A 26516-nucleotide genomic window follows, 5' to 3' on the forward strand; every position below is an offset into this window, starting at 1 on the left:
CCGAGTTGTCGCAAGCATGCGTATCTTCTTAATGACTTTGTTTATATTATAAGTAAAATGTGGGAAAATAATTAAAAAAACATCTCCAACTTAAATTCACTTACTTTATTCCAATGGAAGATTCATAACTTGAATGTGGTTTTGGATGAAGATTACTGACCAATCCACCAGAAACAAGGGATAAAGAAAGTTTGGGAAGTACTGAAGCTACTCAGTACTGGAACTGCCTTCTCCAAAGACTGATTTCAAATACTTTTAAGTTTACCTCTCTATACTACAAGCAAGTCGCTTTATGCTTGATAGGATGGCATTCGAAACAGGGGAAACGTTGACGAGTATAAGTAGAACGCTCAGGAAAGCATGGGGTAAAGCGGAGATTGAGACAAGGAGGAACGCCTAACTCATTTTGTATTTCAGCATATACAAGTCGCTCTGACAGCTTTAGACATTCTGGTTATTACAATTAGTTTCACAGTACTGTTAAATCTATGGCACTTGAAAACGTTTATTCCACATCAGTGTTTTTCGACTAGTGTGACTCTACTGGATGGAAATGGTTCTCAGAATCTCGAAGCGTTTTGGACCTACGTAAAATAAAATAATCCCATTAATGCCGAAACAACTCGGAATCATTTCCACCTGCGATACATAATTTTGACGATTTCAACAGAGACGGTGGTTAAATTCTTAAATTTAAGCATTATTTATTGTTAATTTATCTCATAAAGTTGTTCTGTCATAAACATTATGGAATTAATTGGAAAGCAACCAAGAGCGATTTTCGCTTGAATGCTTGAAATCCGCAGTGTTTGATTTACTCACCTCAAAGATATCAGTGATGCCTCGATAGGGGAATACTCCACCGAGTATATAACGATAATATCCGTTATGCCGTATGCGATATTTTCCAGGCAATACATCTGAGGGAACATCCCATGTGATTTCCACTTGACTGGTGCCGAGTATCACTGATGTTCGGGCCCAGTAGAGTCTGCATACAAATTTGATTTTTACGTTACATTATTTATCCCATAAAATTCTCATTCTGTAATTTTGTCACGAGAAAGATATGGATTTTTTTTTACCTAGTTTCCCAATTTGCATCAGTAGCAATCTCAATCCAATTCCCGTCATCGCCTATTTTTTCGATCGTCAAAAAACTCGAGTCAGTCATCAGATTATTTCGAGGATGTCCCGATACCTGTGGCATATTCATGAACACAATATTCATTGTTCCTTTTCTTTTACCATTTCCAATAAAAGCGATCAAATACAAATAGAACGCGTTTATAAAAATGAATAGCATTAATATTCAAATGACTAATATGAAAAAGAGAGATTGGCAGGAGATAGTACCATTCCCCTGAAATATAGCATAATTGGATTTAGATAGTTTCCGGCTCCCTTGCTGTATGTGATAACATCCCCGAACAAGGATTACTGTGATCGTATGTAGGATTAAATAAATTGAAAATAAGATCTATACAATGATTCATCGACCCTTTCAAATTATGAAAGATGTCGTCTATGAGCCATTAAGCGAACATACCAATACCTACGTAATATAGGATAGAAATAGAAAAAATGAATAAAAATATGAAAAAATAAATATCAACGTTTGTTGCTGGTAAATTTTTATGACATCAGGGACTTGAAGATAAAAAAGCGATAATCTCTTTTTGTATCATCCCAAGCTAATGGACTGCATCAGCATCAGTCATAGGATTTGTTACGACTGTATATACCTATTGCAGTCCTAAAGATGGTATTGCCTCATATATGAACCCTGCCATGATATGCCTGCCGTGAGGACCGACATAAATACAATTACTCTCCATTAGATTTATTTGCCACCTTGTAAAAATCAACTGAAGGGTTTTATAAATGTCAATGCCGTTTTCTTTGTATTTTGATACTACTAGGTGCCCATATAATCTCAAGGAAAACCAACCAATTTTAGGAAGTGCTCTGAGCATTGTTTAAGGCGTAACATTATCACATTATGTAATATATGATTACACGTGCAGGTCCATTTCCAGTGGTTATGCAATTGCGAAATATATTTTTTGAGGATTATCATTGGAGTTGCTTCTTTCACTCATTCATTTTACTTTTTCCCTCATTTTTCCAACTATTATCTCATCAATGAATTCGGTTCATACTCCGATAATCATACTACACAAGGTTGATACTCCTTTCTTTGATGAATAAATTAAAGGCAAAGCTTGTCGTGTAAATAAAACATAAATGTAGAATATTTACAAATATTGCTGAAACAGTATCTCCAGGATAGACCATTTTCTTAGGTTGTCTGAGACAGTCGCCAAAGTCTCTTCCCCATTTCGGTGTATCATAAAGCACTGGTGTTTGGAGACTTATCAAATTAGCAGTAGTTAAATCGGGTGGTGAAGGCCCAGGTTCTACTTTCTTACCCTTAAACACACCAACAGGTAAAACAAAAATGAACGACTTGTTTTTTTTTTTCTGAGAATCGGACGATTTTATACTTACATGAACGGCTGCTAGGGTCAATTCACGATATTGTTTAAGGTAAATTGTTAATGTATGTGGTCCAAAGATTGTTGATGCCCCTTCATACCTTTGAATCTATAAATCAATAAAAAAAAAACAAAAGGATGATGATTCTGGTCATCCATGAAGAATAGCGGATATGAAGACTTCCCTTCAGCAAGTTCCTTATAATTAGATAAATTACCTCATACTCTTGGGGAGTAGCAATATAATCGCTATACGTGTTGCAAAGTCCGGCGATAGTAACGATGGGTTCTACTTGGGTACTCTCTTTCATGGCAGTTGCAATGGTCTCGCGCATTCTTCTGCCGGACATGGTTGTGAATTCACCGGGTACACCTGCTATTACAAAGTCACCAATTGCCGCAAGATGGGTGGACACAATCTTGGGTTGCCACTGATAAGGCAGCCACATCTTCATAAACGTCACCATAAAGGAAAAACATGGAAAAATATAGAAACAGCTTTGGGGGGTTAGTCGACGATACATCCGACACTTACCCTTCCAGTTGCTAATAATATGGGCTTAACTCCGTGGCACTTGATATCCTCCTCTGTTGGTGCAGCAACGAAATTTCTAACAGCGTTCCATACTGGATTTGACGTCGTCGTACCTTGTTCGAAGGCGAATGAGCCTGGCCCATCAGTCGTACCAGCTGCAAAACTGTACCCCATCGCTGGTAAACAACCCGATAACTCCTCTACTCGACCAGTTGTTTCGTTGTAATACTCTGCTTTCTGCTCTGGCATGTTCACATAACGATGAACGACTCTTACTGGGCCTGATACTTCTTTGCTTGAACCCTTTTTCCACAGATTCTGAAGAAAAAAAAACAGACACTTTATTAGAGAAAATTCATTACGACAGATATGAAATGACAACATGAAGTAAAGCAGAGTACTTTGCGCCATTTTCTCCTCAAAATTCTTCGTTTTGTAGGAAATGACGGAATTAATCCAGCATCCATATCGAACTGAATTTATTTCGTTGTTTACCCGCTCAAATATTCCCATGCGGACATCGTAGGAGGATAACAAGTTTGAATTTATGGATGTGATGTAAGTCAACATAAGATGCGGATGACTGAGTTCATCAAAAGTTTGCTAACAATGTTAAGGAATGTCGTTGCATGCACTTGTCGAACAATGAATGGGATCATCTATCGGAAGTCTGGCTCAAGGGGAAATTCCCTTCAGAATACTCAAAGAAGCAATTGCCACACCCGAGACATGTTCAATTGAGAGGTGACAGTAACTTATTATATTATTGAGTACGATTTATACTATTTATTTATTTCATTGGTTGGTTTCAAAGCCATCTTACTTTTATTTATAACATTTTGTTCCCAGTGCAGTGAAGACAATGTCGCGTTGTTTTCTGAACCAAATGACATGAATGAGGTTTGGCATTCAACTCAGTCTGTATTCCGCAGATGCGATTCACCGCTGCACGATTTATGCATATAATATGAAGACATGTGACCTGAGCATGGTTTGCAAATAAACACGTCCCCATCGTAATCGGTGGGAAAGTGTATTTTGCGTGGTTCACCCACAACGTTCCTCACAACTTCCTTCGTTTCTCCTTCCACCAATTATTTCTTCTTTTTTTTTGTATTCTCTTTGAGGCACATCTCAGTTATAATTAATTGGCGATATAACTTGTATATGGAATATAAATGGTATTGAAAAAATCAGTGTTCCCCTCGAAAGATGTCAAGGATTGGAAAGAGACATTTTACCAATCTTTCAATCTGGCGTGTTCGTATTTACATGGCCAAGAAATCACATACAAGTCCCCCAAACGATAGCCCCTCCTTTCCTTTATTTTCCTCACGATGGTTCACATGATTCTATTGAAATGGCAACTCGTAAACAATACATTGCATAAGTCGGGCAGTGGATTAGTAACACGTCAATTGACACGGCTGCGACATGAGTGGCACATAGGAGCTCTATGTAATACCTATGTGCATTTGTGCAATTCTCAGAACTCCATGGGAGTGAATGATGAGATATTTTCCCCGAGATGTTTCCGAGATGTTTCAGTATCGTACACATTTATTCATACACCCTCTTTAAGACTTGCCATTCGGTAAACTGGAAATATATACATATATATATATATATTAATTGGGGCGAATCGGACTAATTGAAAAGTACAATAATATCAGGGTTAAGCTAAAATTGGTGAAGGATAATATGCTGGCTTAAAAGTGAGTAGGGGGAGTTTGAATTTATTGAATTTATCTTGTTGTTTGGGATCGTAGAGATATTGCTTTAATGTTGCAGAATGTTGGGCTCGCGGGAGCGGCGAAACCTTTAGCGGATAGTCTGGCAACGAGGATCAGCCACTGATTTTACCACAAGGGATTGCTCCACATATATAACCGTGCACTCTATTTATTTCACCGTGAAGCACTTACGAAATCAAAATCCATTTCGATGAAAATTTTTCCGTAGTACTGGAATTAAACATGATGACGATTGATTTTAATAATGAGAATGAAATAATAAAAGTAAGGATTGAGGTGACTTGAATGGTTGCGTATAAACAAAGCTGTGCTCTTTCATGCTCTCATTTCCCTCAAAAATTTTCACTTTATTCCCTCACGTTTTCAACATATGTTAATTCTTAATCCCACAATATTGTTTTTTTTCCTGTATCCGTGAATTGCAATAGTTCGTAGTAATAGTGAGTGGATGCACTGTGCAATCCATAGAGTGCATCGTAGTACATCGTCTCACACCCGTAGCTCACCACAAACACCTATTTGCGAAACTCCATTACCACACCTATATAGGAGCATGTAATGAATTGATGTACGCAAGACACTTCGACGGTTCTACGCTTCTTTATTGTCAAATTCAAGACTCATTCCGGAAATAGCTCTCTGTTATATTTTTTTGGAGTTTCATTGATAAACGCATCGTTATTTTCAACGCTGTTGGAAAATGAAAAGCCCCGTTAATGTATATTCTTTGAAAGTACATTCTATGAAAGCCATGCCAAGATTTCCAGAATCATGTAACACAAACCATCTAGGAATTTTGATTCACCCTTCTCTCATCTTCCGTTATCACAAAACTACTTCCAGGGTCGATTATTGTTATAAACTTATATCGCCCAGATTTCACTGTGTGATAAAATGTCTTTTGGCTGATTTGGTAACTAAATTTTAAATATCTTCGAAAATATTTTGCTAATATAGAAAGAATATTTTCATGCCACTCTTCTTCTTCATCACTTTCCCCTCTTTCTATAAAAGTTTTTACCTGAAGTAATGAGCGCCACTTGAATTAATAATTTAGCTGGCTACTTCATTCAGCGTGTCCCGGAAAATAATTCCAACTCTTCTTTTCATTTGTCTGTCATTATTTGTACTGTCGAAATATTTCGTAGTACATGAGAGCTGCATTTTTTTATGTTGACTTGAACCTTGAGAAAAGACGAATGAAAAGATGTGGGAAAATTAGTGAGAAGAAGGTATTACCGGCTATTGAAGCCGGAACATGGGAGGGAGCCTAGGTGGGAGATGGATATAAGTACATTCGACGGGGATGATGTCTATCAGTGTCTTCGCGCTCTCAACCTCAGTGTCATTCACTTTAACCACCGAAACACCAGCAAAAAAAAAAAGGAGACTACCTAAAAGTGAAAACGCACGTCATGATTAAGGTACGCGCGTGATATCCAATTTAATTGTGCTATTTATCGAATTCTCTTGATAGCTTTTTAAAAACCACTCAATTTCATCTTGATATATTTAGAAAAAAACTGAATATCATTGCTAAATAATTTACAGATTTATTCTAGACTCGTGAAGACTGCTAAATTGTTGAAAATTTCCAAGGGAAATTCTTGGCCGCAAATTGAATATGTGATTTTTTATTTCCTAATATTTGAAGAAAAAAAATGTATGGTAAGGACATAATTAAAATGGACATAAAAAAACATCTGTTGAGCGGGCGAAAGTGGCAAGAGTAAAGACTGTCTCTGCTGACTCGACAGTTGGCTTTGGATGGGAAAGTGACAAAGATCCTCGTTATTCGTCAGAAGGAACTTCATGTGCAAATAATAAATAAGTCATCGAGGAAGTACCTCTCGATGCACTGAACTTTCCCAACCTTTTATATCCGCTTATATGGAAACTTTTTATGGAAAATTTTCTATAAAATTCCAGCTACTGAGCATACTACTGGCATCAGCGATTTGGTGTACCGAGGCGGTCCTCATTAGCCACAATGGCGCCCACGGACACTATTATCCTGATTATTCCGGATATGAAGCACTCACCAATGACTACGAGACTCATCACGTTGTTCCAACGGTCTCTGTACCTGTACACGCTGTATCAGCCGCACCTCTTTTTCCTCACCACCATCACGAACCGCACAGTGAGGACCACGATTACTATGTAAGCCATTTTTTTTTTTTTCATTTACTATCATTATGTTATTTAAACTTTGATGTAATTAAAGTTTTTTCATTTGAGAATCCATTCAAAAGTGGATAATTTTTGTCTTTCATCTCACAACTATTTCAATATCGATCCCATACCGACTATGCAGACAATATAAAAAGTTATAATGCATGCTTTCTGTGTTCAACTCTCTAAGTGAAGTTGGCAGAGGTTCGTTCACACATTTTCACCAAATAAATAGAACTTTCGGAGTAGAAACTCTGATTGTACAAGAGTGCGTCGGTTTTTATACACATTCTATTATTTTGATCTTCACATTTTTTTACTTTATTCAATCCTTATTAGAAAAATTATTGACATCCGATTGAATAGTTTGAAGAGGACACATGAATTGGTCACATTGACGAATAACCAGAGTATTTTGTGTATACAATGGTCGAATTGAATCGATAAAATTCAATGGAAAAATTTGAAAAATGTTGAACCTCATGCGAAAATATTCTCACTATTAGAAAAGCTTTCGACGGAGTGCACATTTTTTCACAACTGTAATCGCGTTTAACTGTGGAAACCATTTTAAATTATTTTACGGTGAAGTTTCCACTATTTCCATCAGTTTACACTTTTTTATGGAATGTTTCAATTAAATGTTTCATTCATTTTCAATTTCAAAGGTTAATCAAATAATCCGTTGTGTATGAAAAATATATTAGGGGATAAATTTGATGTTTTAAGATGAATTTTGATGGGTTTGCTGTTTCAGTCTCACCCAAAATATACGTTCAATTATGGGGTCCATGATCCCCATACTGGTGACGTGAAAACCCAGCATGAGGTGCGAGATGGGGATGTTGTCCACGGCTCGTACAGCGTAAACGAGCCCGATGGAAGTGTACGAATTGTTGAGTACACAGCGGACGATCACAATGGTTTTAATGCAGTTGTGAAAAAAGTTGGACCAGCCTCACATCCACCTCCCGTCCACGTGGCTAAATACGTCGAGGCATCACCAGAGTATTACGGCTACGAATTCGATAAACATCATTTCTAGCTTTATTAAATTTCACGCTGAATAAAAGAAACTAATGATAAGAAAGCTCTGAAGTGATCAACTCGGTTGGAAAATACCGCAGATAGGTATTCACTTCGGATATTGTGCTAATTAAATCTACTTCTGCCCCGGACATCTGCAACTGACCCGAGATAATTAACATGAAGATCTCACAATACTTCTGCTAGCAACCGGGATCAAAAGGAAAAATAGTCGAGATTTCATTCCACTGAATGTGTTCCGTCCCCTCCAACAACTCCGAGGACACTGTAATTCAGCAAAACTCAATTCAATGAAAAAATTCAATTGAAGTGATTTATTTTTTATTTATATGACATTTATATCTCTTTATAATTTTAAATAAAAAAAAAAAGGGAAAAACAGTATTTGAAAAAATGATTTTCTCTATTTATTCCTCATTCTGAAGAAATAACAACACTACCGCCTACCGCCTACCGCCTACCTTCCTTCCCTCTATCTCTCTCCATCCATCACCAAGTCGTGACTGACAAACTATTGCGAAACGTTTTCAATTCAGAAAACTATGGTAAAATCCTCTTGCGCCAAGATGAATGACCAGTTGCCTAATTTACATAACTCCTACACACCTATCTTGTGAAATTTTCTTTTTCATCAACAAACTGTTCTAACACCCTCACTCTCATTGTCACTCTCATGATCTTGACACGAACAATGGCAAAGGATAAATAAATAATAACAATATTATTCATTGCAAATACAAATGGCTTTTTCATTAAGTCCGAGTGAGTGTTAAACTCCTTAAATAGAATACTTTTACTTGAGGAAAGAGGAAGTGTCTGGGAATCCATTGTCTTCTGAACGCCGTATGAATAATGAACTGTATCCAAGGAGATGGAGAAAAAAAAACATGGACTTAGTTACGGCAAAAAGCCGCTCCATATTCATTATTTCTCATAGTGCGATTCTCTGACGTTTGAGAAATCTGACACTTGGTGAAATTAAGCAGTGAATTAAATTAATTAAGCAGTCCCCGGAATAATGCTAATAATTATGAAAAAAAAATACCGCATTTTTATCTTCCAGTGTGGATTTATAGAGAATTGTCTGGGAGAAAAAAAATGAAATAAGAAATTCTAACAAATTCAAATAGTTTATGTATTTGCAACCCAACTGACTCGCTAACCGAAATACAGTCACGTTATTGCCTAAACTTTCTACAAACTAAACAAAAGCCGCGTTTGCCGTAGAAATATATAATATAGCAACCTTGCCAGGTATTTAATTTCAATGTCGCTTGGACACCAATAATCATTGTACTGTGACGAATCTTACGCGTTGTATTAATTTACCTATTGTTGTATTAATTATCATAAAACTGGCGAATCTGCAATCAGGACGATCGTAACAGTCATAAAGAAGTTGAAATGTACCAGCTAACAATACGTAATTCATGAAAGTGTACGCAAGTATTTTCTCCCAGCAGTTTACTTTGATGAGGCAAACCTGCATTTTATTTCAAGTTTTTGGGCATTTTTATTGCCCTCGCGGCCGAAAGCCATATACAGTGCCACTGGAGCACGAATGTATTTATGATGATAATTATTCACAACCGCCAGTGGTTTACCAACCAGCTATTGTTAAAATATGAATTCTTTGAATTTTCAATTATTCAGTTGAGAATATGATATGTGAACTTGTTATTTTATTTATTTTAGTAATATCCTGAGTAAGAGATTGAATTATGGCGTTAACGATCCACATAGGGATGAGATATATCACCAGGAAGAGGTGAGGGAGAGTGATATAGTCAAAGGCACATATACGGCTGTGTCAAGCCGGACAGGACTATTCGGTTAGTTAGTTAATATACAGCTGATGACCACGCCGGTTTCAATGCTGTCGTTAAGAAAATTGGCCATGCTATCCATCATTCTTGGCTTGTTAACAATCACCAACTCCGCCCATACGTTGTTAATTATCACTCCAGTTATATTGAAAATCACTGAGGGGAAAAATGTACAATTCTGTGTGATTTTGTGCGACTCTGTGAATGCTGAGGATATAGACGTGACCTAAGAATTTGTCGCTATTCAACCTCATTGACCAATGAATAAATGACACATTCAATTAAACCAATGATATTCATGCAGTAATAACGTTATTGTGAAATTGTAGAACCATATAAATAAATAAATTTTTTATATTTTGCCCAATATTTATTTGGCTTTAATGTTTCTCATAATATGAATAACATTGATAGTATCCATAAAATGCACAGTAAATAAAGATCATTAGGTATGTTGAATAGAGGATGATGACGTTATCAGAGTAGTCATAGTCCTTTGCGTAAGGACGTGAGACCCAACGAGACTGACAACCACGTCCATCCAACAGTCATGGACCATGATATGTCCGTTTCGATCCACATGCAACCCATTGCCTCACTCTAGCTGTTACATATCGCCGCTTATTATTATGTGAAATCTGCGGGAGAAAAGAAGAAAAAACATCCGGAGCATGTACTCCCACTCCCGCCATTCGATTCGACGTAATATTTACGTTATCGTTTCCTACAATCCAATACCTCTTTCCCTTCTTTTTCATCAATAAGTTGTAAATACTTTTGATCCATTTCGAAACTTGTTACGACAATGATTTTTTTATCGAGTCAAAATGAATACCGGGGAATAACTGATGAATGATTGGTAACCAATCGACATTATTGGGAGCAAGGGCTAAGTATTGCAAAGAGTAATCATTCGTATTGTCACGTTCTGATGAGGATTGTAATTATACTAGCTCATTCTCTCAACTTCAAATGAACGGAGGACTATACGAAGGAGGATATTATTTGAAAGGAATTATGAATGAAACCATTGAGTAACCTTTTCCCCCATACTATTTAAAATATATTCAATATTTATCATTTATTACTAATAACCCTATTATGCCCATTCCCTTCTCACCCTTTTTCGCCATCTTCTCTAATTCACGTCTCGTCGGCATTCCATTATTTACCTTACGTGGTACCCATTAAATGTAACGAAATTTTTTCCGCCAAATCATACTAACTAGTAGAATCCCACTGGTTCCTTTTCTCATAACCATAGGATGCAATCCTTTTTTTCCCCACTTGAAATTACCACTTTTTTACCACCTCCCACACATCGGAGACATATCTCGCTCGTTTGCCCCTTGCCTCCCCTTACTACTGTCAACCTTCAACTGTCTCAAAATCCCACAGTCGGACACTCCCGGATGGACATACCTTGGTGAAAATAAAAAAATTAAAAAAAAAACTGCTTGGCTTAATCGTGGCAATGAAAGAAAAAAAATGAAGTTACGCGTACACGTAACCTTGAATTGCACAACTTCTAGATCACCAGAGGAATTGAGCTAGATGGGGGAGGGACTACTCCACAGCACGCACTACAGTTCTTTTCGTATAAAAGTTCTCAACTCAACATCAGAAGTATCAGTCGATTTACATTGTACATCAGTGAATAATACACCTCAAAAAAAAAAAAAAATGTTCAAGGTACATGTACAGGTTTGAAAAGACTTGAATTAGGAAGTACTGAAGGAAGAATTGTACTGACAAAATTTTCTGAGGCACTCGGTTAAATTTTCTTAAAGGTGACATTTAAATTTTCAGTTGGTCATTATTGCAACAATGGTGATTGCCAGCCAGGCAGTATATATTGCTCACAATGGCTATAATGACTATGGATATGGGTATAATGGACATGATCTCACCCATGCTGCAATTGTCGAGCCTGTACAGAGTCAATTGGGTTACGGTTTAAATCCTCACGTTTATGCAGCTTATGAAACTTATCCAGCATATCCATCCATCCACCATCATGACCAGCATGATCAAGATGATCATCATGTGAGTTTTGATAAAAAATATAAGATTTGGATATTTCATATTTTTTTAATATTTCAACTCAGTGAACGTAATTGACTCAAATATTCAAATCAATTAAAGAAATTGAATGCAAAATCCTCTGTCCTTATCTAAATGAAATAATGTGAATCCGCTGTCATGATTAATTTCAGGCACCTGCCAAGTATTCCTTCAATTACGGAGTAAATGATCCCCACACTGGTGATGTAAAGAGCCAACACGAGGAGCGTGATGGAGATGTTGTGAAAGGATCGTACAGCCTAAACGAGCCTGACGGCACAATTCGCGTTGTTGACTACACAGCTGATCCACACAATGGATTCAATGCCGTTGTTAAGAAAATTGGACATGCCGTTCATCCAACACCCATTGTCAAGCACATCGTGCCTCACTACCCGGCACATCTACATCTCACTCAAGATTATGGATACTAGCAATGATAATCCCGTAACAACCTTTACTCTTAACTTTATTTTTTTTTTTATAAATGAGCTCATGATCAGTCAATACTGCCTTCCGAAAATAAAATGAAATATTGAATATTGAATTGTTCAATGACTTACGATTGCCGCCGTGAAGAGTTTCCTAGCTATTATACTTGTACTTTCAAACATGTCCTTTCCTGGTCCTGATGCAAAGCATAATTCTTTCTTTCCCGTACACGTGTACTGCTCCGTACAATCTTTACCAGAAAATTCGCACTTTGGTCCTCGAGTATTAGGTGACACATCACCCAAGTTACTCGACGCAAATGCCGCAACAAATTTACCCTAAACATCACAACAAAATTTTATCAACGATGCTCCATTCGAAAGTGAAGATTGATACCGAAATATCAATGATATCAATCTCTCAATTTGTCAATATTTTGAGTAATGAGAGTGATTGACTACTATAATAATGAGTAATCGGTATTGTTTGAATTGGCGCTGGTGGAAATGGGAGTTTTTACCTTTCCGGGCATCGAATTTTTATTCATTTTCTGCTCAAATAAAAGAGCAGCATAGCCGACGTTGTCACTGGAGACGAGGCGATTTGTATTGTTCATGCTGGTTGGATGCACAGCGAACCAGTTAATGACTCCCAAAGGATGCCCGTCAGCTGCGACGAATTGTAGTTGGGTCATCGTCTTATCTACATTATCTTTGTACCTAGAAGGAAAATAAAAACAATTGGTGGTATTTTTTTTTGCACGCCGGACTTATCGTCAATTGATTTTTTTAATAATCTTCAGTATATTATCCTTCGTGATAAAATTTTGATTTTATCACGTTTCCCATAAATTCTTCAGTTCTTGTAAAATGGCGCTCACTTTTCTCTCTCAGTCTTTGGATTATTTAAATAGGCCTGAGGGCTCCTGTTGATATTTGCATCGAAAACTTCTGTCTGGTCCACAAAGATTTTTCCTGGCACAACAGCATTGTGAGCCCGTTCAATACTCTGAAAATTGACAAATAAGCATGACGTCACATATGAATCAGGACTATAAAAAGACAATTACGGCAAAGAAGTGTTTCTTTAATTCCTTTACCTTCGTAATTGCATTGACTAGAGCCGAAAAGCTTTGTTTTATGAATCCAAATGTCGTGAGATCAAACAACATGTACAAATTGCACCCTCCTGGACTTGAATGTGTGTGTGTTGCACTTATCATAACATTTTCTTCTGTGTACAAATCGTCGTATTTTTTCTTTAACTCCCGTATCACCTAAAAATGTATCAATATAATGGTCTTTCAGTTTTTTTAAGAGATTCAATATTTATCCCATCATTCATTATAATTACGTAGCCATAATAGGATTCATTGATTCACCAACTCAAATATTAATCAATAAATTTATGCCATTTATAATTTTTATTTTAGTATACCATAGTTTCTCGTTATTCTATTCAATTCAATTCAACATTATAGTAAATAATGGAACACCTCTTAAGTATCAAAATTAAGTGGAATATTTGCCAAATAATTTCTCGGACAATGACCAATTAAATTTTTAATCTTCGTAACCCGATACGCTCGTTTGTTTCCAATAACTTGATCGCTAAGGCACGAATGAATAAGCCATTGCTCTTCCAATATAAGGGGATATTAGTGGAAATCATTATATGAGTAAATTGAAATAAATTAACGTATATAGGAGCCTTACAGCAGCGCGGACGTCGTGGCCAATCATTGCACTTTCAACGCTTACAAATACAATTCTTTGATCTCCATCGTCGATTATGAAACTTCTTGCGAATGTGCGCAGGTGGAGGCCTGTACCTTTTTGATCCATTTTGGCATATCCCATCTGCAAAAAGAAAAAATCCAAAGATTAATTTCTAATCGTCACGTCTCCCCACAATTTTTTACATTTCTCATTAAAGTATATTCAACGTTAATCATTCAATTTCATTTATTTATCTAATTAACACGATATTTCCAATAATAATAATAATGGGAAAATAAATGGAGATAATTGGCTGATAAAAATTGAGAATAACAATCTCACTTCAATCGATAAATGCCATCACAATGTTCTTGATAATCATTTTATCACTGTGATGAATCTTATAACAGAAACATTTATAGAATAAAATGAAAAAAAAAAGGGTAAACGAATGACAATGATTTTTCATTCGACGAGTGCTTATTTTGGGAATGGTCCTTAAAGGTATCAGGAAAAAAAAAAACTCACAAAAACAATTTCAGCAATAGGTCCTGTTGAATCTGCCGTGCCCACACCGATACTATAAGATGCTGTGATTCCAGGATATGTCATCGCAAGGACAAATAGAAGGCCCAGGGGCCTGATTATGCATCTTAAATCCATCTGTTTTTGCCTGACCTGCAATTCAAAGAGACGATACGATTACAACAGCGACTCTCGAATCCTTGAAAACCTGTAAAGATCACGATCAATTCTGAAAGTTGCATGGTATGACAAGAACTTCCACTTGAAGTTTGCACTGATGTTACCCATTTTCTGCAATCCTTTCACTTTTTCATCTCTTTAATAATAAATGAGGTTGTCAATAAATGGTGACAATTACGTGCAACCGAGTGGCTGAATGAATGAGTGAAATTAGAAGACGCAGTTGAAGACTCACTGGTTTTCAAAATCCCGAGTGACAATTCAACACAACTCAACTCCGTATCTCAAGTGCACAATGAATGGTCCTTGTTAATGTAGCGGCTACCTCAGCACAACTGACTGTCGTCTCACCATATACCGGCTTTCGTTATGACTGGTGAGTTAACGACAGTGTCCGGCTTGGCTTATCTTAGCCCCGTTCACACTTGACCCCCCAATACCTTACAATTCATCAGACCACAATAATATTCTTTCATTTCTTCATTTCACTCTATACTCTCTTCTATTTCTAATTCACTTTCCATTCATTGACTCTCGCTCAACAAAAAAGAAGAAAAATAATAATTTCCGCTAGTTGGTGGTGGTGTGTCATTGATGAAATCACTTTAAAACACAAAAGAAAAAAAAATAATACAACAGCGACTGTGGGTAGAGTGAGGCAGAGCTCGACCGTCATTTAATCTTCTCAGTGACTTACTCGATTTCTCTCTATTTTTCTTTTTTCTCCTAATGAAACACTTTGATGGGCCTCAGAGAATGTAGGACGAGAGATGCGGGGCGTGGAACTAATAGGAAACTAGATGATTTGTCTTATGAATATATCTATATTCCCTCTTCTGCTTGGCCATCTCTGGATTTATTGCAGTTCCCCATATTTTTTTTTTCTGGTTTAGCTGATTCTTTATAATGCCTTTAAATGTATTCGACAAGTATCGGAGTTTCATGGATTGAAGATCACGTACGCCCTTCGAATAATGTCGTCATGGTTCTTCCGCTTGTTCACAAGCAGTATAGGATATCATTATATCACATTGTTATTATTATTGTATTTTGTTGAGGGGAAACTGCATCTTGATCAATGATAAAGAATAAAAGATTGAAGATTTCCTTGAGCTCAAATGCAAAAACGCCTTCGTTTCGCAATTTTTTTTCACATCGGGCGGAATATATTGTATTTAGAGTTTTTGGAGAGTTAATAAACGATAAATGAAGTTGTAATCAACATTTCCGTTTCAAAGTTGAAAAACAGGAACAAGCGAGCGGATATGCATCCAGACTCGAGAGATATGCTAAGTTAATACTTTTTTTGGCAACACTATATTAATGATTGGCTGTTATTATTGTTCGTATTCGGCACGAATTATTCATCTAACTTAGCTCATATTCCATATGTGCCACTACAAAGATGAGAAAAAAAAAAGAACAATACCGTTAAATAGCTCTATTTGAAATTAAAATACGTGCTAGATGTTAAATGAAATTCATGGCACTCATTTGTTTATTCTCATTGCCCACCATTTTCCTCGTCCTCTTCCTCAGAGTTGAACAATTCACTTCTAAGTACATCCATCATTATTAAAGATCAATCATGGCAAGAAAAAAACACTTTTCCACATCACTTGAATCGATAGTCATTTCCTATGTTCTTACATTGACATCATCACATCACATGCAAACAATATTAATGATAAACGGCGATTTTTTCTTGACTAGAAAATACACAGAGTGAGTTGCGAGTACTGTTGGTTTCGATGAAGCCAGTAAACCCGTCTCAGTGGACTTGGTGTTCACCAGTTGGAGAAAGTAAAAGGAAGAAACATCTTACACAATTGCCTCCCAATCCATTCGTCGTGGTTACACGGAATCCAATGATTATAGAATCGGATAGTCACCATACTTTGTAGTACACTCTATTTTTTATTAAATATAAGTGTAGAAAAAATAAATAATAATCAATAAAATTGACGGTTATGGATCAGACCTTTATAGAAAATAAGGATCGTCCCTATCTGAGATCGTCCCCCTCTGAGGGACGAGTCTTTGAATAGTCACTGTTATAACAATCCATCATCAATATATCAACAGCCAGCTAACAGTAAAGAATTTATTGAAAAATCATTTATATTGCTCTCTATTTAATTCTCCATCTTTCCGAAATTCGAAATAAAAAATGTTCCTGTACCATAGGTATGACGTGGGCATGGAAGGACCACTTTATTTCATCGCATTTATTTAATAAATTAATGATGAATATATAAAGATAATACATTATTCTTTGTGATTTCATATATTTCAACTTTGTTTGCTGCATGTAGCTGACGCATGTAGAATACACGGTTATGGAGCCGTCTGAATTGACGGTGACTTTATAGAGTGAAAACTCTTTATGTTTGAAGAAACTATCGATTCATTGAGTTCCATAGAAAATTGTTGGAATATTAGATTGTCATTAAAATAGCGTGCAAAAGTTCATCCAATGACAAAGTAGTACAATTTTTCATTACTCTTGTATTTTTTATTGGCATGCCATTCCATTCTTTTTATACGTGTGGAATGATATTTTCGAAAGAATTTTTTCGTTCATTCAGGATTGCAGTGTAATCGAAAGCTTGAAGGAATTTGATTGAAACGCAAAATTAAATTTTTTAATGCAAAAAGACATAGTTGCATTGTGCGTGTGAGCAAGTCATTCAACTGGTGCAGAAAATAATATTTCGACATATGTGGTGGAAAGTAGAACAGGCTCGATAACGTATTTTGAGGTATGAAAAAGCTGACAATAGCGAAAAAGGCAACGGATCTTACGTGGGTTACCGTCGGCTTGGAAAAACACTGTTTCATTCCTCAGTCACTGTTCACTGTGCCCGGTCATTTATTACTCGAATTCGCCTTTCCGCTCATTGTCATTTTTTTCAATACTAATTAAATATTTCATTGACTTGGATGGAGGATCCAGAAAATTCATCTTCACCAAGAACAGGTGCGACCACTATTCAGAATTGTGATAGCAGCAGAAAATCAAGTAGAATGGAAAATTTGAGCAATTGTACTAAGCGTAGATTGGAGGATATAAAATATTCTCTGATGTCTGGTAATCCTCAAGCCGTTGTGAGATACAGATTTACTATGATGATCGGATTCACTTCAGTCATTCTGGCTTTGATTTTTATCGGATCAATTATCTATTCTTCAATCCACACAGGTAATGCAATAATTCAATATCCATAATTTTATTGATTTTTTTTTCTTATATATATTTCCTCAACACTCGATCGATTAGAAATCTTATATAGTTTGATATTTTTGGAGATTTCATTGACCAAAAAATTATTTCTCCGAATTTTGTCGTGATTAATGCGGTGAAAGTTTGGGAGAGAATTGCCGCCTTCGAGTTAGTGCCAATTTACTGATCGTCGTTACGATCTTATGTTTCTTATGGAATTTACGCAACGTTTTATCAGTTATAGAAGAATCGAAATATTTGGACTTTTTAAAATAATTTGAATATCTTTATTAAATTATTTCAAGATGTAAGCCAGCCATCATCAGATCCGGTATTGACTAATAGTGATTCTGAATCTGATCTGTCGGAGCTTTCGAAATTGTTTTCTGATGTCCTCTCCGAAAAAGTTGATACGAATCTACTGTATGATATGATTGCAAACGAGGGGAAAAATCGCCGTCGTCGCTCAGCTGAGAATGTCGAGCAAAACGAAATTCAATGGGGGGATAGGGAGACTGAGAAACGCCAGATAGAATACATCAATCAGGAATCAATCTGTAAGGCTCGCTTCGAAGCTTGTCAATCAATTCTCAATGACATGCAAGCACTCACATCAACGGCCAGTGAAAGTATGAATTCTTTGAAGGGTCTTTTGTCTTCTATGGATAAACCCAAAGGTGCTCTCTCAGCACTTCTCCAGTGTGTTGAATGCCAAAATATTGATAAAATAAAGGTCTCTACTAATAAGCCCCCCAGCACGCTCGAGCCGTCACAAAATTCTGCAACACTCATAATCCAAAATCTCACCGTACCAGGGGCTGTAACAGATCGATGGTCATCCCAACCAGCGTTATTGATTCAAAGATCGTCTGAACCGGGCCGCGGTTCAAACCAAGTCGAAAAATTCACTGTTGTTATGAATTCAACTTTTAGTGAACCCATAAAAAATACAACAATTGCCGAAAACCCAATAGTTCAGCAACAAGGTAATCAATCAAGCTCAAGGTGGACTGGATTTGGAAAGAGCAATATAATAAAAAGTTAACTTGCATTTTTTTTTTGTCAGATGGACCAGTCAAATATCACTTTCCTATTCTGCAGAACGTTAGAAGCCATGAATTTCCACCCACGTCTTCGAGTGAACTTCCTCCTGAAGACAATCCGGAGATGTTAATAACCCAGGGGCCGTCATTCTCGGCTAATTCCCACGCAAGAATGGTGCCGAGACAGTTCCAGCCGAATTCATTAATTGAGACAAATCCTCCAGTGATTCCAACAGCTGAGACAATGAAAACTGGTCAGCAGGTGCACATAAATCCCCAAGTGTCATTCAATGGTGTTCCAGTTTGTTATTTCGGTTATCCACCAGGTCAAGGGCCTACAGGAAAGCAAAGTTTTCCGGGTTTTCCGGGTTTTCCCCAACCCCCATATCCATCAGCCCCGGGACAATATCAAGCATCGCTACAATATCCTCACCGGGTTGTCTCCTCACCTGGACACGGGTTTTCCAATTTCCAACCGGCAGCTGTACAAACTGGACCCTATGGAACTTTTCAAATGAATTCCGGTGGAGGATTTCCGGGAGGTTGGATGCCGCCGACTGGACCTGGGCAGGCCTACCCTCGGCCGCAACCTTATGGCTGTATTTATATGCCAGTCCCCATCCATCAATTTCCCGGCACATCTGGATTTCAAAGAGAGTCCAATGCCGCTAAAAACGAAGATCATCATAGCAGGGCCAATTTGGAGAATCCATTGGTTGGAGCGAGCCGCAGTTGGAACGAGGAGTACAACAATGACGTTTATTCAGGTTTAATTTTTCACCCCTTAAACTTGATATTGTAGAGAGTTATCATGTGCAATTGTTATAATTTGTCATATTATAGGATTTGCCAGGCAACAAGATTTGCCATGTAAACAAGATGAGCAGCTTTGCATGGACGGCAGTATATGCATCGAAAAATTAAAATGGTGCGACGGACGTATCAATTGTCCGGATTCCAGTGACGAGATTGGATGTTCTTGTCGAGATAGGATGAATAAAGATAAACTTTGCGATGGCTACTTCGACTGCCCTCGCGGTGAAGATGAACTTGGTTGCTTCGGTGAGCAATTTATTGCACTTATTTGTGCACTTATTCATCTCACTCATGCTAGCATATTATCCCATTATCTTTCTTTATTAATTCGAAAATGAGGGTTGATTATTTGCACGAGAGCTGGCAAAGCAAATTCAACAAGTTATTTTCCCCGATAGAATTTTAAATAAAAATCTTCGGAAAAATTTCACCAGATGGCACAAGACACCATAAAGATCGGGGAATACCGGAATTATAATTGTCGACTGCTGGCTTAGAGAGGCTCCACTTGGAATTTACTTACCGACTGTTAATTTCAATGAAGTGTAATTCCAGGATGCCAACCAGACTCATTCAGCTGCCAGGATTGGGACAGACGGTATAAACGAGAGAATTGCGTTCCCATGCCATATAGATGCGATGGAATCTCCCAATGTTCAAATGGAAGAGATGAAGAAGAGTGTACCATGCTTACGCAAACAATGAGTCACGATCAAGATGTAACAATCAATCAATCTCTATCGAAATTCATAAAAATCTAGATAAAAAAAAAATTATTTTAAAAGATTAAATGTAATCAGTGGAATTAGCCACTGTCACACACAATCGGTCAAAATGTCAACGCAAGGAAGACGCAAATCAAATAATTGACAACAATTGTGTCTTGTACAATCTCTTAAAAATTGAAATTACAGATGATCCCGACTGGGTATTTAACTGGCTACCTTCACAAAAATTACAAAGGGAAATGGTATCCCGTCTGCACGGCAACTCAAAAATGGGCAATTGACGCTTGCGCTGCTGAAACTGGAATTCAAATCAGGTAGAAAAATAACAGACAAATAATTCTTAGGCTATCCTAAGAATTCGTCGAAAAGGTGATCATAATTGACAATTTGTCTCCGCTTCAGAGAACTCCCGAGGATCGAGGCCAAGGTAGTTCCCCAAGGCATGAACAACAGCCCCTACCTCGCAATGATGCCATCAAATCAAGTCGAACTCATACCCAACTGCAACAATCAAGCACTCTTCGTCGAGTGTCCACCAATTCCATGTGGTACTCGAATTATGTCTCAAGATCGTTACAGACCTTACGGTGTATACGAGGATTCACTAGTCGCCTCCAAACTCAATGATACTGCACTAAATTCTCAAGAGCCCGCCATCACAATATTACAGAAATGGAAAGAAGCAATGGAGAAATATACCAATGAGAAAAATTACAGAGAGATTCGAGATATACTGGAAAATCTCAGAACAATTTCCGAACCAACAGAATCCTTTCTTCATCCTGACAAACTGGCTCAATATAGAACACAATTTATAGAGGAGATGAAGGAGACTCTGAATAACTTGATCGAGAAGCAGAAGGCAGCACCTATAGTGACTACACAGAGTCCGCTTGACAAATTAATGAAGGATTATCATGACAGTGTTCATATGATGAACGGGGAAAATTCTAAGATTCAAGGAGATAATATTATGTCGGAGGGATTACCACCAGACTTTAGGATCGTTGGAGGGAGAACAAGTCAGCCTCAGGCCTGGCCCTTTCTGGTCGCTGTATATAGAGATGGATATTTCCACTGTGGCGCCGTTATTCTCGATCAACTGTGGATCATGACGGCTGCGCACTGCGTCAATGGGTTTGTATAATCATACCAACCATCCACCACGTTGGTTATCATAATTGATTTGATTGATCATTTTCTTTTTTTTTTTTTTTTTTGTATCTTCGAAGACACAAGACGCACTATTATGAAATCCAAGCGGGCTTACTGCGTCGCTATTCTTACTCTCCAATGGCACAATCTCGTCGGGCTCGCCACATCATTCCTCATCCGGCTTACAATCGAGCTACGATGCACAACGATATCGCACTTATAAAATTGGACGAACCTCTACACTTCAATCGCTGGATCAGACCGACTTGTCTGCCACAAAATACGTCGAATCTTGATCCCGCGCCTCAGACTAATTGTATTACCATCGGATGGGGTTCTACAATGGAGCATGGACCTGATCGTAAGTAAACGCATAATTGGGGCAATAATATTTTGTCATTGAGTCGTACAACATTCTTTCAATACCATGTTTTATAGCCGATGATTTAAGAGAAGTCCAAGTGCCTATTCTTACGACATGTAAACACTTGGTGGACAGAAACAATGATCATATTTGCGCGGGAGTATCTGAGGGGGGTAAGGATGCCTGTCAAGGTGATAGTGGTGGACCTCTCATGTGCCAACATCCGACATCAGGTCCCAGTCAATGGTACACTGCTGGTATTGTGAGCCACGGAGAAGGATGCGCACGTCCAAATGAACCTGGAGTGTATACGAGAGTCAGTAAACACAAAGATTGGATTGACCTCGTTAGAGGTGAGTTCAGAGTCAAGTCGCAAGCAATTTTGGTATATCTGACAATTAATCGCTCTATTCTTTCACAGGTGCCAATCTCCTAACAGCTGATGTACAACAAACAAAATGTCCAGGCTTCGTTTGTAATGGAGGCCTCGGTAAATGTCTGCCTGGTAATCGTCGATGCAATGGTATTGTTGATTGTCTTGACGCAGAAGATGAGATGAACTGTCCCAATCCATCTGTTTTCCTTCACAACAAATCACCAACGTCACTCCAAAATCAACATGACTCCAATGTTATAACTTCTAACACTATTAATTCTGATCCATCCCCTAGAATTGCAGTAATTGAAGTATTCACCACGTCTGCCCCAGTTACTCCGATAACAATTCCACCCCAACCACCCCTGTTTGCTGTGCTACCAGTAACCACCCCCAAAATCACACTAACTGAAACGGCGACAGAACTTGCGACAGAACTTGCGACAGAACTTGCGACAGAACTTTCAACCGAACCTTTACCTTCACCTAGCACAATTCCTCCACCCATCTCCCATCTAGACGATAGCTCACCAGTCTTTAAATGTACCAGAATGACTCAGACAGTTCCAATGTACAAACGTTGTGACAAAAGCATCGATTGCGAGGACGGAACTGACGAGCAAAATTGCACCTGCAAAGATATTCTCAACAACAACATGCCTTCAGCTGTCTGCGATGGTCACCTCGATTGTTACGACGGAACAGACGAGGAGAAGTGTGATTTATGCAGAGATGATCAGTTCACGTGTAGCCGAAGTGGTGTCTGTATTCCAAAGATTCAGATCTGTGACACAATAGCTCAATGTCCCTTAAAGGAAGACGAAGTCGATTGCTTTACCCTGACCAACAATCGTAATATCGTCTTCGATCTTGAGAACCGCACGTACCTCAACCAAGAGGGTGTTATAACGAGAATTAGTGATGGAGTTTGGAAACCAATTTGCTCGACCTATGATGCGCAAGCTTCATCGCTACTAGCAAACCAGATTTGCTTCTATTTGGGTCTCAAAGGCCACCATACTGTGAGGAATGTCACAGTTGAAAATCATTCTTTGATGCCTGTCCACTCAACTCCGGGCCGTCTACTACCTTACAAATATACCCAAGAATTGATAGTATCAAACAACGACTCAAATACATGTCAAGGACTTTGGGTCAAGTGTCAGACAGTGCTGTCGAGTACAGTGGAATCTCACAGGCTTGAGCATGTTCGCAACAATCCTGTAAACACGAGTTATTTGTTCCCTTGGGAAGCCGCTGTATTCATTAATGGCCGTTATTATTGTCCAGGGGTTTTATTGGAGCCCGACTGGGTATTGACAAGCTACAGATGTGCACAGAATATCGATTTGACCAATAATTACACGACTGCTGTTGTGGGACTCTCTCCAACGTTTCAGTATGCTGACGGACCTCATCAGCAGGTGGTGGGAGTAGACTCTGTAACATCTGTGGATCCAAAGCGATTGGAGGCCTCGTTGCTCCATTTGAAGAGTCCTGTCAATATGACTAGGAGCGTCAAACCTATCTTTTATGACAAATTAGTCTTGCCTCCGAGTGTGGAGGATGAGTGTGTTGCTTTAGGGACAGATGAGAAGTTCAATAGTAAGAAGACATTTTTCAAACCGGTCGTTGAAAATTGTCCGAAATGTCATCGATGCTATGTTAATGGCACCAATGAGATTTGCAGAAGAAATGAAACTCACAGTTGGGATGGACTTGTTGTTTGCAGGGGCAAAGGGGGATGGTTTCCTACTGCTGTCTTCCAGGACAAAGATATGATGTGTGGGTTCAAAATGCCTCAGACCTTGAGCTGCATTGATTATTTCAATGCATACATCAGTCAGGCGATGGAGGAAAATATCGAGTTGGTGAAGGAACCAGAATGTGAGGGCCTGAGATGTAAGATTGGAAATTGTGTACCTTGGGAAAAGACTTGTGATGGAGTTGAGGACTGCAGAGATGGTGAGGACGAGGAGCGAGAGAGGTGCGAGGAGAAGAGGCGAAACTGTGAAAAGTCAGGGGGCATTGGGTGCCCTTGCGGAAACACGGAATTGAGGTGCAGGAATGGACAGTGTGTGGGAAAGGATAAATTCTGTGATGGTATCGCTGATTGTCGAGATGGAAGTGATGAGCCAGAGAAGTGCAATTGTGGGGAGTATTTGAAGTTGACCATGCCGAACCTCGTCTGCGACAATATTCGACATTGCTGGGACAAAACAGATGAGACTGATAAGGAATGTCTGTGTAAGGACTCGAGTTTTCAATGTTGGAATACCAAAACGCAAAATGGACCTTGTGTACCACACGATTTTGTTTGCGATGGCTTCAATGATTGTGAGAATGGTTCAGACGAGAAGAACTGCAGAATAGTCAAAGGACACCGTAATGACCCAATAGGCATGGGACAAGTACTGAGACGTTCCTCGGGTGTCTGGCACTCTGAATGTTTCCCATCTCCAATCGAATCTACCGAGGAAGCTGTGAAAATTTGTCGCACTATGAATTACATCAATGGTGCTATTTTATCACGAAGTGAAAGAACCACCTATGGCGATCCATTAGTCCCAGATTACGATCCTTTCTTTATGGTCAGTCTAAACAACAATAAATCGCTGCACATGAGGAAGAATAAGCCACTTGTTAGTCTTGGACCTGCAACAAACGTCTGTCATCGCGCCTTCGTCAAATGCTCCTCTGAATAGCTCATTTCTCCATGAGCTATCCAATTTTTTCACTAATTTCGCACAACATTTGTCTTCCCATTCGTCTATTTATTCATTCATCCGTCCCTGAAGGCCTAAATTGTGACAGCCAACTAGCTATTTATTACAACTTTCTTTAAAATAAATAGAAATTTTTTTCAAGCCATTGACGAATAATTGTTGAATATTCGAAGAATGTCGGATTGGAATGACCATTGGATTGGAATAGTCAATTAGATGAGTTTGAAGAACCGTTAGAATACGAGGAAAAATTCTTTCAATCACTATTGGGAAATTACGTATATCAGTGGGAACGGGATATCATATGATGGCATTTGATCGAATCAATGTTTATTCTTATCCATGAATTCAGTCGAAAAAAAAATCATTACTGATCGAAACAAAAATACACAACTAAAGGATTATTTAAACATTATATAAATTTATTTGTGAAAAACAGACTCATTGATGAGGAAAAAGAAAAATTGAATTGGGTAATTACTCCAAGCCGCGTTAGTTCTGATTAACTGTAAAGACGTTAAAACTCCACTGAATCTCATATTGAATAAGATACTAGGAATTTAACTAGTATCATGATGATAGTCACGGATGAATCGGCAACTGTGCAAATGGCCCTACCTAGAGAATTTACCTCCATGTGGAGATCAACATGGTATAGCATAATCACGAATTAGTCACCTCAGAGATGTGAACGGTGGTTTGCATCGGTATTGGGGATAAAAATTTTCATTACCCACACATAACAGCTTCAATGAAAAAAGGTGTACAGGTTTACCTTCAACGGTAGCGGCCCCATTCGCCTGCATTCCTCTCATCCTTGCAAACACCTACAGCCCCTCATTCTCTCCATCCATCTCCTTTCGTTCCGCTGTTATTTCACCAAAATTTTCTTTCATACCTCCAAAATCTTTTATCATTCTTTTACCATTACCAATTATGTCTCGAAAGAAGAATGATTTATTGTTTGGCGCACTCTTTCATTAATTATCAAAAATTCGTCGATATTCTAGGCATTTGAATTATTTTAAAATGAGAAAATCCGCTTTGAAAAAATTTTCACAAATTTTTATTGGTAAATGATAAAACTATTCTATAATTCTACAATTAACTTGGGCCACGAAAAGCGCAAAGTTGGAGAGAAACAATAGCAGCTTCTTCTGTAGCTCACCACATTTTGAGTATATTGAATATATATTACGTAAAGTAAGTAAGACTTTACGCTCAAAGCCTTGACTGCTGAATCAATTTTATCATTTAGTTAATGATAACAAGCTAACTAATATCTCACCGGAGAATTGTTCTCGTAACTGGAATACTCCAATTTTTGTATA

At 38.0% G+C, this 26516-nt stretch overlaps 4 protein-coding genes across 4 annotated transcripts; 3 read left to right on the forward strand and 1 right to left on the reverse strand.

Moving 5' to 3' along the window:
• Positions 1-390: 390 nt before the first annotated feature.
• CDase (neutral ceramidase) lies at positions 391-15100 on the reverse strand. Its single transcript, XM_011302348.1, has 14 exons — positions 14990-15100; positions 14578-14727; positions 14047-14190; positions 13431-13607; positions 13212-13339; positions 12852-13050; positions 12463-12669; positions 3034-3351; positions 2717-2947; positions 2512-2607; positions 2263-2433; positions 1086-1201; positions 823-991; positions 391-584 (listed from the first exon to the last, which is right to left on the reverse strand). The coding sequence occupies exons 2-14, from the start codon at positions 14710-14712 to the stop codon at positions 561-563; spliced, it is 2115 nt and encodes a 704-aa protein (XP_011300650.1). The 5' UTR covers positions 14713-14727; positions 14990-15100; the 3' UTR covers positions 391-560.
• Positions 6119-8363, forward strand: LOC105265055 (cuticle protein 7). Its single transcript, XM_011302336.1, has 3 exons — positions 6119-6211; positions 6717-6950; positions 7720-8363. The coding sequence occupies exons 1-3, from the start codon at positions 6203-6205 to the stop codon at positions 8005-8007; spliced, it is 531 nt and encodes a 176-aa protein (XP_011300638.1). The 5' UTR covers positions 6119-6202; the 3' UTR covers positions 8008-8363.
• On the forward strand, positions 11494-12434 carry LOC105265046 (cuticle protein 7-like). Its single transcript, XM_011302327.1, has 3 exons — positions 11494-11527; positions 11645-11881; positions 12052-12434. The coding sequence occupies exons 1-3, from the start codon at positions 11519-11521 to the stop codon at positions 12331-12333; spliced, it is 528 nt and encodes a 175-aa protein (XP_011300629.1). The 5' UTR covers positions 11494-11518; the 3' UTR covers positions 12334-12434.
• Positions 15101-17610: 2510 nt separating the features above from the next.
• On the forward strand, positions 17611-25595 carry ndl (serine protease nudel). The gene is made up of 10 exons (XM_011302361.1): positions 17611-17956; positions 18283-18963; positions 19044-19787; positions 19864-20082; positions 20392-20555; positions 20751-20878; positions 20967-21701; positions 21797-22080; positions 22158-22436; positions 22505-25595. The coding sequence occupies exons 1-10, from the start codon at positions 17698-17700 to the stop codon at positions 25162-25164; spliced, it is 6153 nt and encodes a 2050-aa protein (XP_011300663.1). The 5' UTR covers positions 17611-17697; the 3' UTR covers positions 25165-25595.
• The last annotated feature ends 921 nt before the right edge of the window (positions 25596-26516 follow it).

This window comes from Fopius arisanus, unplaced genomic scaffold (genome assembly GCF_000806365.1).
Source record: "Fopius arisanus strain USDA-PBARC FA_bdor unplaced genomic scaffold, ASM80636v1 scaffold00001, whole genome shotgun sequence".
Lineage (NCBI taxonomy): Eukaryota > Metazoa > Arthropoda > Insecta > Hymenoptera > Braconidae > Fopius > Fopius arisanus.